The sequence below is a fragment of the Diabrotica undecimpunctata genome, chromosome 6, assembly GCF_040954645.1.
Source record: "Diabrotica undecimpunctata isolate CICGRU chromosome 6, icDiaUnde3, whole genome shotgun sequence".
Taxonomy (NCBI): domain Eukaryota; kingdom Metazoa; phylum Arthropoda; class Insecta; order Coleoptera; family Chrysomelidae; genus Diabrotica; species Diabrotica undecimpunctata.
This window is the reverse complement of record NC_092808.1, coordinates 144,406,418-144,419,102: the sequence shown is the minus strand read 5'-3', so window position 1 is coordinate 144,419,102 and position 12,685 is coordinate 144,406,418. Positions and strand designations below refer to the sequence as shown.

The window sequence follows — 12,685 nt, the reverse complement described above, 5'->3', positions numbered from 1 at the left end:
TCACTCTTTCCCCTAAATTCAACGCCAGACTTTTCATTAAAATTATTTGTGCTCGCGATAATTTCATAAAATATGTATTCTGCTTCCTTATCTTTGTTATATTAATGTTTGGAAGGGTTACGCTATCTCGTCTAGCTCCCAAGTTTTCAGAAGGCGGTAAAAGTTAATGGAGGCAGGGCCAAGGGATGCTATTTTTTCTGGAGGTGCTCGAAAAGCGTAGGTGCTATTTTAAAACCGTTAGGGGGCAATTGGGAAAAGCTTTTAACTTTCAATATATATCCAAATATTCAATAAACAGTCAAACTTGCTTATATTCTTATATTAGTAGGAACTTTATACTTAATGAAATTGTCTTACCCATAATAAAATTCGTATTTACATTGACATATAATAAACGTCTGCGAGCTGGTAAATTATTCAAAATAGTTAATGTCATAAGAATGTAGAAGATAAGAGAGAGACCACTATATTAAAGACATGCAACAATCCAGCAGGGGAGGCAATTCTCAATTAAGCCTCATAGACTAGGTCATTCAGAGATGAAATCGACGAGGCTATGGAGAAAAGAACCCTGCGAGATGGAGACTGGAATGACAGGGAAAATTGGAGAAAACGGTTGAGTGAAGGAAGACAGTGAAAACTGTGGAAATCCTTAGTAGTAGTAGTAGTAGACTAGGTCATCATAATTCGAAATACCTGCGATAACGCAAGAACTGCGTTTATACCTACGACTTATAAGCATATTTAAACCAAATACTCGCGTACTTTTCACTCGTTCATGTGTTCCGCTCCAAAAACACACACTAAAGATCGAAAATCAGGATCTACAAAACTATTATCAGACCAATAGTATGTTATGGATGCGAGACATGGGTGATGACAGAAGACACAAAACGAAAGATGAAAGTATGGAGATCCAGGTACAACCATGAACTCTACCAACTGTTCGAAGAGGCACCGATCTCAGAATTCGTTAAACTTCAGAGACTTCGATGGACTGGCCATGTAGTGAGGACGGAGACCGGTAGATTGCCAAAAAGAGCCCTAGATAGTAAAATGCAGGGCGCAAGACCAAAAGGAAGTCCACGGAAAAGGTGGGAGGATGAAATGGCAGCAGACGCGCAACATTTGCTAGACGTGAGAACCTGGACAAGATTGGATCGGGACCTGCAAGGTTGGAGGGATAGTTTGGAGGAGGCCAAGGCTCGATTTGAGCTGTATCGTCATTGGAAAGAGAGAGTAAACAAAATAACCTAAAGATAGGGTAAAGGGAGGAGAGATGGATCAGGGGAATAGTCGACCCGCTAGGTATACCTGACCAAGCTTAGCAACAGAGCAAGTCTATCCTACTCTGTTGTATCGTTTAACGTTAGTTGCAATTGTAACGCATCGGTGCGTACTTGTAGGAGTGTTATTTACGATAATTGAAACTGCCACGTGTGATAATTTTATTTGAGTTCAGCCTCCAGAATTCTACTAGAATTTGCAGACCAAAATGAAATAATTTTATTGGATCGTGCTTTTTAAGTCACTTAAAAGCAACTTTTATGCTGAATGCCGTTTTATGGTACAGAATAACACAAAAAGGGTTCTAAAACGCCTTCAGTTTGGTAAACTCTTAGGTCGAGCATGAGGAAACTCCACAACTGTAAAAAATGCGGCTTCTGAATTTAAATCCACGGGAATTTATCCATTTAATCCATTAATAATCCCAAAATATGCATTTTTGACACACACCCCATCAGAAACAGAAACAATGAATTTTCCAGTTAGATCAGAATCTCCTCAACCACATCCCTCTGCAATCAATGGTAAAATATCCTTGCACGGTAACCCAAACATGTCATCAATTACTGATGAAGATATATCTCCCCGAAAGGCTCTTGATGAGGTAACGCAAGTGCCTGTATTGGCAGCAGCAGTAAAGAGAGTTCGTAAAAAAATAACTTAAGAGATTACTGCTCAAGACTTTATTAAAATGAAGAAGCATGTCTCTTGCTATCAAAAGAAAAAGGTTTAGCTTGGTCCATCTCTCCTACTCCTAGTGACCCATTTCACATCACCAGTTGAGGACAGATGGACCGATGACGTGCCAGTTCATTATGTTTTTTTAAGGTTTAAGAATTATAATTTCTAGTTTTTACTTATACCAAAACAAATACCAATGTTAAGTTATTTTATACAATTTTTTTCTATTCTGATGTTTGTTTAATAAAGAAACAGGCTTCAGTTTTCTAAAAGGTGGTCCATCTCTCCTCCCTTTACCCTATTAAATGGTTTCTACCAGCACATAGATATACATAAATACACATGGACTTAGAATATGAGAGGCGTCAAATCCATAATAGACTAGGGCGATGTTAGAGCATGCCGAGGACCAAACTGTGGGAGTAACCATTAATTGCTAAATAATAAATAATGCAGAACAAAACGAAATACCAAAAGAAGGAACATACAATCTAAACAGCTTGGAATATGACAGTGTAAGAAGTCTGTTTAAAAATAGATTAGATGACAAGCTACACACCAGAAATCACTTCAACTTGATATAAGAACAATACAAACAAATAAAGAATTGTATACAGGCAGCTCCGCATGAAAAAATCGAACTATACGAAGTAGATAAAGAAAGAAACACTATTCGTGGGATCAGGAAATCAAAACTGAAATTAAGAGTAAAAGACCAAAGTACTCAAAATATCTCAATAGAAAGAATATCGGTGATATAGTCGTTTACAAAGTAGCCCAAGCAAAAGTTAGAAAAAAATAACTAAGAAAAGGAACAAAAGTTGGGGCAGTAAGATAAATACACAATTACCTTCATTACCTTACTTCAAAATTCCTGTTACTATTTTTAAGTTATTCTGGTCTATATGAAGCAGTTCCTCTGTTCATTTTATACATGGTCCACTAATGAAGATTTTCCCATGTGTTTGTTCAGGGATTCTCTCCCAATATCGCTCATAATTTTCTTTAATCCAAACCACAACTGGTCCTTTTGATTCATTTGATCTTCTTTTAGCAAGGTGATCTGCTTTTTCGTTGCCTTCGATGCCCTGATGCCTTGGTACCCAGACACACCCTATCTTGTTCCGGTCTCCTAGTTAATTCAGTTCTCTGATGCAGTCTCAAATCATTCTGGACGTCACTTCCTGATACGCCAGTGCCTTTAGTATCGCTTGACTGTCTGACAATATATGGATATATACTTTTTCAAATGTTCTCTTAATATTTCCCGTTGAACATTGCGGTATTCCATAAATCTTCGATTGAAAAACGTTGCAATTACTCCCCAAGCCAAGCTTTCGTTTTTTCTTTTATTTTTGAAGTATATTCCAGCCCCCACACCCTCTCCAGTCTTGGATCCGCCTGTATACCAGATCTGTGGTACTCCTTGCTTCTCCATACATTCCTGTCTGGAATGGACAGCCTGTATGAATTATTAAAAATATTTCTTTTTGTCATGTTATCTGATTCCACATTAAATTATGTCCTTGTCAGATCATCAGCGGAATATTATCAAATAAATCAGGTAAAATATTTTCTAGAAAATTGAGGTAATCCTATCCTGTTAAACGGCCAGGTAATTCAACAGGTCCTAGCAAAAAAAACCAATACAGATTAGTAAATAGCTTTTTGAAAATGGAAAGGGTATAGATTTTAAAAAAGAGGCAAAAGAAATAAATTAGACTTACTCACAATCAATTTAATTTTACTACCCAAGACGACCGGTTTCGCTTTCTAAAATTTACAAAGCATCATCAGGTCAGTGGTACAAAGTAAATTAAATGCTGAAATTACAAAAAAGCCCATATTAGGGTGCTGTCTTATAAGGATACAGAACAAAAAAGGTATAGTAATTATGCCAATATTACATGTCTGTGTTTATTAATATGCATAAAATTGCTTTAGCAGACAAAGTAACAACCCACAAATTGGTAAGAGAAAAAAATCTGTTGAATTGTAATAAACTAGAAATAAACAAAATACTACTTATATTCCGGTACAAGAGTTTTTATATAGTGATTGGTGATACATAGTTCAAACTATCCCGTTTGAACTATGTATGAAGTAACTTTAACTACTCTTAGTCGTAAGCCAGTTTTCCCTTAAGAAGTAGAAGATGTTGCAAAAATATTTACTTGAGGTGGAGGTCATGTTCTATGGGTTCACAAAAAGAGATGTCTGCAGTCTTGCCTATCAACCCCCACCCATTTAAAGATGAATCTGCTGGCAAAGACAGGTTTTACGTTTTTATGAAAAGGAACCCAAATCTTTCAGTCCGTAAACCCATGGATACATCTTTTGCCAGAGCTAGGAGATTTTGTAAAATTAAAAAAATTAAATGTAGGTCTGTTGATAAAAAACAGGTGTTAAAAATAATTATTTTCATGTCATTTGTAATTGATGTCTTTGTATTGTAATAATTTTGTAATATTGCAAGGTAATTTTAAACATAAAGTTTGACCAGTTCGCCACACATTGTCTGAAAAACTACACGAACCTCAGGCAAGTTGTTCGATTAGATTAAGGTCGGGGCTAGAAGCAGGCCAATTCATTCGGGCAATACTGACTTCTTAAAAGCATTCATTGGCATTTCTAACCTGAAGGAGGTGCTCCTTCAGGGACCATCGCATCATGCCACTCATCTAGTTGGATACAGACAAATATTTTTATTAAATGGTTTAAACATTTCATTGCTGTATCAAAACCTTGAGCTGGGTCGTCTGTTCTGCTTCTTCTTGACGGTCACATAACCCACAAGTGGAACATTAATGTAATTAATTTAGTGAGTGAAAATCATGTTATGATTTTTTGTCTACGCCCACATAGTTCACATAATACAAACAATAGACAAAATCCTTATCGGTCCGATAAAGTCTCATTATATTCAAGAGGTGAGATCTTTTTTAAGACGTAGCTCAAGGCCCTTGAGTGTTTTGAATATGATGGAATTGTTTGGCAAAGCCTACTTGAAAGTACAACGTGGGGACATAGCAATAACGGCTTCAAATTGACTGATATATATTCTGTTGATAAATTATAAATGTTTTTACCAGTAAAGATTTCATTGCTTCTAAGTTCACTGTTCCTAGGCCTGAAACTACGAGACTAACTAATGCCGCTTTCGTTTCGTTCGAGAGCTTCAAAACAACAAAACAAGGCAAAAATTTAGAGATCTCCTGTTATGAAACTAACCTTAGAACATCCCTCTTCTAGACCTAAACCTACTAGAAATAATTCTTGGCCCATTCCACTCTGATGTATTATCTGTAATGGAATTTATGCCATTAACTAAAGAACCAGAAAACAAAGAATCTCAATGTACATTCTGTAATGGAAAATTCTCCGAAGATGAACAAGGAGAGATTTGGATTCAATGCTTAAGCTGTTCTTTGTGGGCCCACCTTGACTGTACCGGAGCACAGAAAGAATCTTATTGTGTGATTTTTGTTAATAGAGTAGAAAGAGTAATGACTAGCATAAAATCTTAAATATTTCTTTTCAGTTCTTTTAAAAAACAAAATAAATAATTTATTTCTTACATCATTGCAATTAGTCGTACCATGGAGTCATGATAATTTTGGGAATTTTCATTTAAAAAATAGTAAGTTATTTTTAGAAATGTAAATGGTATTTCATAATATCGTCCTCGCCTCTACCTATTTTGAAAAAGAAAATTTGATTTGTTCAAAATAATCGTTATCGTTATTAATATTTATTTATTTCTTTATATCTCGCAAAACGAGTAAAAAAGTAGAAAAAACCCTATGTCGCTTCCTAATTCGATTAGGTACCTATGTAATCATTTGTTTAGAACGGTTGCGTGCACTCCATTTGGTGGTCATTGAATCCAATCCGGCAACAAACACACACACTTACACACTTGAAATGTCACTGAATGATAATACTCTTCACTTCACTTCTCTCACTTATTTATGCTTCATTACTTGCCCAATATCAACTGTGCGAGTGTGAATGGAGTACCGAAGAAAAATTAGACGTTTTTCAGGAAGCAGGTAATGCAGTAAATGAATTAAAGACAAGAGTCAGAAGGGTAATTCGGAGGGAGAATTCATTATTTCAGTCCCGTGCTCAAGAGTTTTACGGGGAAGTGTCGTTGCTAATTGGATCTTGTTTGTGAAATATTTTTCTGAAAATATTAACAATGCTTTTAACTATTTAAAATATACACGGTGTCCGAAAAGTTTAATACGGGCTAATGTCTCTGGAATTATAGGTACCAGCTAAAACTATGTAATAATGCTTGAGAATGTCGATTTTGATTTTAAAATAGGCACTGGGGTATTTTGCTTCCAAATTTTTCCTAAGGAATAGTATTCTATAACTTTAAAAATTCTACAGTAGGGGAAAGGCGGGCAAAATGGGGTACTTCAGTTTTACATTGGGATTTAAATCAAATCTCTAACTTTCAAGGTCTTGAAATAAGGCAAATATCATTGTTAAAGTAGTAATTACTTATTAATATTAAGTGATATTAAAAAGTAATAGTTTTTCTTATTATATGAAAAAACAGAAAATAATGTAAATTACCCCATTATTCCCATCGTATAGGGTAAAATAGGGTACGATATTTAAACCAAGAAAAGCCTATTGACAAAATTCGCATACAAGTACTTCCTCATCATCCTCATCTTCTACACCTGCACATGAATTGTGAGTCCATTTATGGCAACTGGAACAGCTAATCTACCCCTATGTGGAACTTGAATAAAAGTCTCCGCAGTACAAGCAGTCAGTGTCACTATCTTCGCCTTCTAAATCTGACTCTAGTTTTTTAGTTTTTTTCAATGTCGATTTTTTACTCATCTGTGATTTGGTTTGATCATCGGCTATTCTTCTTTTTGCTGATTTTGTCCCCATGGCCTGCGTTTTTTCCTGTGCAAATTCCAGCTCCGTTTTCTAAGGCAAAGACGTTAATATGGCGGTTTTGCCTCTTTTTTTTTTGATACGCGTTTCTGGGATTGATTTACTGTAGGCACTGCTACGATAGCGTTGGGAATTACAAACTTAAAAATAGAGTAAATCCCTTTGGAGGATCTTGGTTGAGGCTCAAGTCTAATAGACGATCGTAATTGAAGCTCGGGAGTTTTCCCTCTAATGTACTGTACAATATGATCTACTTGATTTTCAGGTCTACTTGGGTCAATTTCTCTATCAGTTGTAGCTGATGGCAAAAAATTTGCTTCAGAAAAAACGGCCATATCCACAGGACACACACCGGTTGCTTTAAAACCATTTGTCGAAGTAGTCATTGTGGATGCTCCTAAATATGCGGCACTGAATAAAGACGAAATTTGCTGAAATGTTACTACTCTTCCATTGTGTTCTAAGCCATTTCCTTACTTTGTTGTCATAATATGCATTTAATGTATTCATAAATGCAACATCTAAGGCCTGTAGAGGATACATGTAATGAGGTGGAAAACATAGAATTTTCACCTCATTTTCACTCGCATAATTAATTACGTCCAGATTTTTCGTATGTGATGAATGACCATTTAGCAGAAGTAGAACCAGTGAATACTTTGAAGCTCTAGAATACTCTACAAACTTCTTAAACTCTGAAAAAACAATGTCTTACCTATCCACCCTTTTTTATTAAGCTCAACTATCCACCAGGCACGAGGCTCTCCAAAAACCCCTGTTGCATTCACTTTCCAGGAAATATTAGCATAGAGGCTCCTGAGGCAGAGAAACAAATTTCTGCAGTTATAGTTTCACCCCTCTCGGCGGATGCAAGCGCGCCAACCTGGCGCTTTCCTTTTGAAGCTATGATTTTATAAACCCCCTTTGGATTGACCGTAACTCCTGTTTCGTCTACGTTGAAAATTTTTCCTGCTGTTAATTTATATTTCTGGACAGTTTCTTCCAACAGTTTAAAGAATTGTTGAACAGCCATTTTGTTAAATACCATCGTACGGGCACCTGACGTAGTCTCGAGATTTCTGCTTGACAACTCTTTGTGCCTATTTAAAAATCCTTGCATCCATTCCTTTCCAGCCATTTTATGATTTTTGTTAAAGGGGTGTTCAATCCTATTTTTATCAGCAAGGTCGAAGGCAAGTTGCCTATATTCTTTCATGATCAAGCCGAACAATCTTGCCTCCATATCTTTAAGATAAGAAACAAGTTCTACTTCTTGTTCGGGAGTAAAACAGGCCTTTTATCGCCTAACACTTTTGCAACAGAATAACTTGCATTATCCCGTTGTTTTTTGACATGACGTTGTAAAGTTGTCTGAGGAACAGCAAATGCAATTGATGTTCGGTAGAAACCCATCTCCTAGCCTGTTGCATGCTCTCTGTTGAACACTTTTGACTATTAGTTTTTCTTTTGCACGTAAACACCACCTGGAAGATTGTTTTGTAAATTTGCATTAAATAATAATAAAATAAATGGGTTATAATGTTAACATATTTAGTAAAACGGGTTACAAATAGATAGGGTAAAACGGGGTAAAACTTGATTTTGGAGTGCCTTCAGTAATATTGTAGGTGCTTTCTGAGTTTTGCCTATCACTGATTGTACAGCAAAGTAGATTATGGTCTGATCGAATATCGGCACTGGATTGGTATTGACTGATTTTATAAAGATTTTAAATCGCTCATTAACTCTTAAATTTTAATAAATCAATACTTGCAATCAATACGTGAATACTCCCGAAACTTAACAATTATTAGCGTAAAAAAATTATGATGAGTTTGGTAGTTCTTTAACAATATTGTTTTGGCAACAATCTACAATTTCTGTAAACGAAAAACAGAATACACGTTTTTAACTGTATTAATCAGAAATATACGTTAAGTTCGAGCTTTAAATAAATTATATAGTTAGTACAGCCCCTGCACTTATTTGACCCTTGCGGTTATTTTTATTTGCCTAATACATCAACAAAAATCAGTCGCTACATAATATAGAGACATAATAAAACATACCGGTAGTACAGATTCGGATGTCTTTGTAAAGAATTCTACCTGAAATTTCAAGGGTTTTGTACCTCAATATGTGGCGCATTGTTGGTCCTGAAGAAACTTGCTAATAATGCCCTTTAGTATCTATTATTTCCGTAAAATAGGAAAACAAATTTTGCAGCATGTTAACATAAAATCGAGAGTGTGTTTTTGAAAAGATATTGAGTCTGAATGATTTGTGAGCTTTGGGTAAACATCTGTCTCGAAATATTATTCATATCATAACTATAAGTTCCTGAAAGGGTCTGCTTTGATACGTGTATTGGCTTTTTGTTAAGTATTCAATTTTTAGCAGATTTAAAAGTATACTTACTACAGCATCTTTATTCTGGCTGAAGATTTTATGTTTTGAGAATGAATGGCAATGATTGTAACGAAAATTACATATTTTTTTGTTTTTTTACGACTCGACTTCCAATCCGAAATAGACTAATATAAACTTCACAATATGCTACATATTAAAAATAAATAAAAATTGAAATGTAAGAAACGCTACATTTTTCATTACATCTTCAAATCATTCTTTTATTCCTAATTTCTTTAGATTTCGTCCAATTGTTAACTTTTTGTTTTGCTTTATTATATTTCTTTCAAAAATAGTTAGCATCCAAATTATCTTACACGTAAATATCCTGTTTACTTATTATTTTTCTATTTCGATTTTCTATATTGCTTGTAGACGTTCCTGATACACATAATGTCTTTTTAACAATTAGCAAAACCGTCATCTTGTCAACAGGCATTTCTCGGTAGTCAGTAGGATACTTTCTGCTACTTCAGTTCCTTTACTTGGGTTCTTTCCCGGAAAGACTTATTTTATTTCCTGGAACTGTATCAAATTCATTAAGCAGAAATTCCATTAAATTTATTAATAAATCCACTAATATTACAAATAACATGTATTTCCATAACTTCATATTACAAAACGATAACGTCGATGAAAGCTGGGAAAAAAAATTCATATCAAAAAAGAAAAGCCCATGGTTTAGAGAGGAAGTGAAGACAAAATGTGATAAAAAGAAGAAAGCCTTTTACAATACAGAACACAACAAACACAACAGGCATACAATCACTGACGAATTAGAAATAAACTTCTACGGAATAGAAAAAGAAATATAGGGAATGATAAGAGGACAAATAAAAGAGATAAACGAACTTAGACAAGCAAAACTCATTCAGGAGAAAATATGGCAGACTACTTTCGATTTATATTTGCCAAAGGTGACGATAATGAACCAACAATACCAGAAGTGACGACAAATGAAGAAATAAACGTTGAGGAGGAAGGGGTAAAGAAAATCACCAGGATGGGACAGAATACCGAATGAACTCTTAAAGTATGGAGGACCAGAATACCACAAGAATGGAGATCAAGCATTCTAATACCTATCTTCAAAAAGGTAGACAAATCGGACCCAGAGAATTACGGAGGAATTCATTTATTAAACACAATACTTAAATTAATAAACAAGGTGATAGCAAATAAACTGGATGAAATTATAGCACTAGCAGAAGAACAACAAGGTTTTAGGTTGGAAAGATCATGTACCGACGCTATATTTGTAATGAGATAAGTGCAAGAAAAATCATTAGATTACAACAAATTGGCATATTTATGTTCGCGGACCTTAAGAAATCATTTGACAAGGTGCAATTAAAGAACGTTATCCACATATTGTACGCAAGAGAGATACCTTAAGAAATAATCACAATGATCGAAAATATCTACCAGAATAACACAGTAAAAGTAAAATTATTAAAAGAACTAACTGATCCAATTGAAGCTGGCAATTGGATAAGACAGAGGGATTCCCTGAGTTCTCTATTGTTTAACCTGATCATGGATGAAATAATAAAAAAAGACAGAACTAAAAACGGATACCAAATGGGAGAAAAAAACTAAAAATAACCTGCTATGCACACGACGCGATACTAATAGAGCAAGTGATGGAGTTTAAATATCTAGGCATCACACTATCTAGCTACAGAAACCTCGAAACAGAAGTGAAAGATCATGTGAATAGAGCAAAAAAGTCACAGGATGCCTGAATCAAATAATATGGAGGAAAAAAATATCAGGAAAGAAACGAAAGTCCAAATTTACAAAACAGTCATCAAACTATCTTATATCTGGGATATCTAGTCGATGTCATTAAATAAGGGAGCCCAGCGTCATCTTGTTACACAATTCGTTCCCCACGTTGGGCGCCAATTGAGCGAAAAGTGGGTTGGGACTGTCTTGTTGAATGGGCTGGGCTGTCTTGTTGAATAAGACACCAAAAGAAGTAGTAGTTATATACTTATTTAATTATTTATGCAGAATTAATCTCTTTATTTTGTTGTTTTAAACTTTTGCAAAGCACAGCCAAGTCTTACTTGCTTTTGTATATCCATAAACATTATAAATTAATTCCCCTTTTATATTAGTGCCATCTGATGTACTATTGTGGTATATAGGTAAAGTATCACTAGAAATGGATTTAATATCATTGCTAATAGAATAATGAAAAAAAAGTTTGAATGACGTTTGAAATGTTGATGAAAAGTTTGATTAATGAAAGTTAATAGAAGTTGTAAGAACGAGTGATAAAATAATGTCAACAAAATTTGTCTTAAGTCAACGTAAAAATTAAAAAAAAGGTTTCTATAATAAATTCCGAGATATACTTATAGATACTCCATTAAAAGTGATTTTAATGTAGATGCAGGTCAGTTAAAAGACATGGAATGATATACTATGCAGGACTAGGCATTACAGAGACTAAGTTAGTCTCTAGTTAGTAATTAAGTTAGTTAGTCTCTTGAACTGCTATCAACAAGTCCTCACAAACACTTCGTGTCGACACAAAGGACTAGCAACCCCAGTGGAGTCTTACTTTACCATGTGACCAATTTCGTTTATAACTTAAACATCCCAGTTTTATAACATTAAAGATGTAATTCAAGGTTAATTTTACTACATTTAAAGGGTCTTATCCATATATTTAGTGACTTGCATGAAGCATGTAAATCCAGGTAGCACTGATAATGGAATAGTTATTCCGAAAATGTTCTGTGATGTAGCCCGATAGGGTTTTTATATTAATATACCTTTTATAAAATAATTTTTTAAATAAAATTTTTTTTGACTTAATCATTTTTTCAAAACATAAATAAACAAGTAACCTATATTTCCATTCTCCAATAAGCCTCAAAAATTGAAACCTCAAAATAATATTTTAAGGACGCCATGTGGCACTACATGGAGATCTATAGCCGTGATTCTAAAGACAACTCTGCTTGATTTCGTTTTTCACTACCTGAATATATTTGTTTGATCAAACAGCGATCACACTAACAAAGTTGAAGTAGAAGTAAATAACACCATGCGGTTTGTCACCAGCCCTCTTTGATCTATATCCACTTACTGACAAAGTTGGATGTCATTACTTCCTGGCAGACAATATGGTTGCATTCATCATCTCTGTAAGTCTAGAACGTATTATAAATAACACAAAAACCACCTGACTTTAAACCATCAAGAAAAACATTCATATATTTCATTAGAGTTCGCATAAACCATGGCAAATGCGCAGTCTTTCTAAAAAAGTTAGGTAAGATACCATCTCCCATGAGCTACTGTGGTATTAAAAGATAGGATATAAAACATGTAGTGGAAGAGTCCCAATTCAAGACTTACGAAGGGAACC

At 34.7% G+C, this 12,685-nt stretch overlaps 1 protein-coding gene across 1 annotated transcript; it reads right to left on the bottom strand.

Moving 5' to 3' along the window:
• Positions 1–7,675: 7,675 nt before the first annotated feature.
• Positions 7,676–8,134, bottom strand: LOC140444659 (uncharacterized). Its single transcript, XM_072536420.1, has one exon. The coding sequence runs from the start codon at positions 8,132–8,134 to the stop codon at positions 7,676–7,678; it is 459 nt and encodes a 152-aa protein (XP_072392521.1).
• Positions 8,135–12,685: the final 4,551 nt, after the last annotated feature.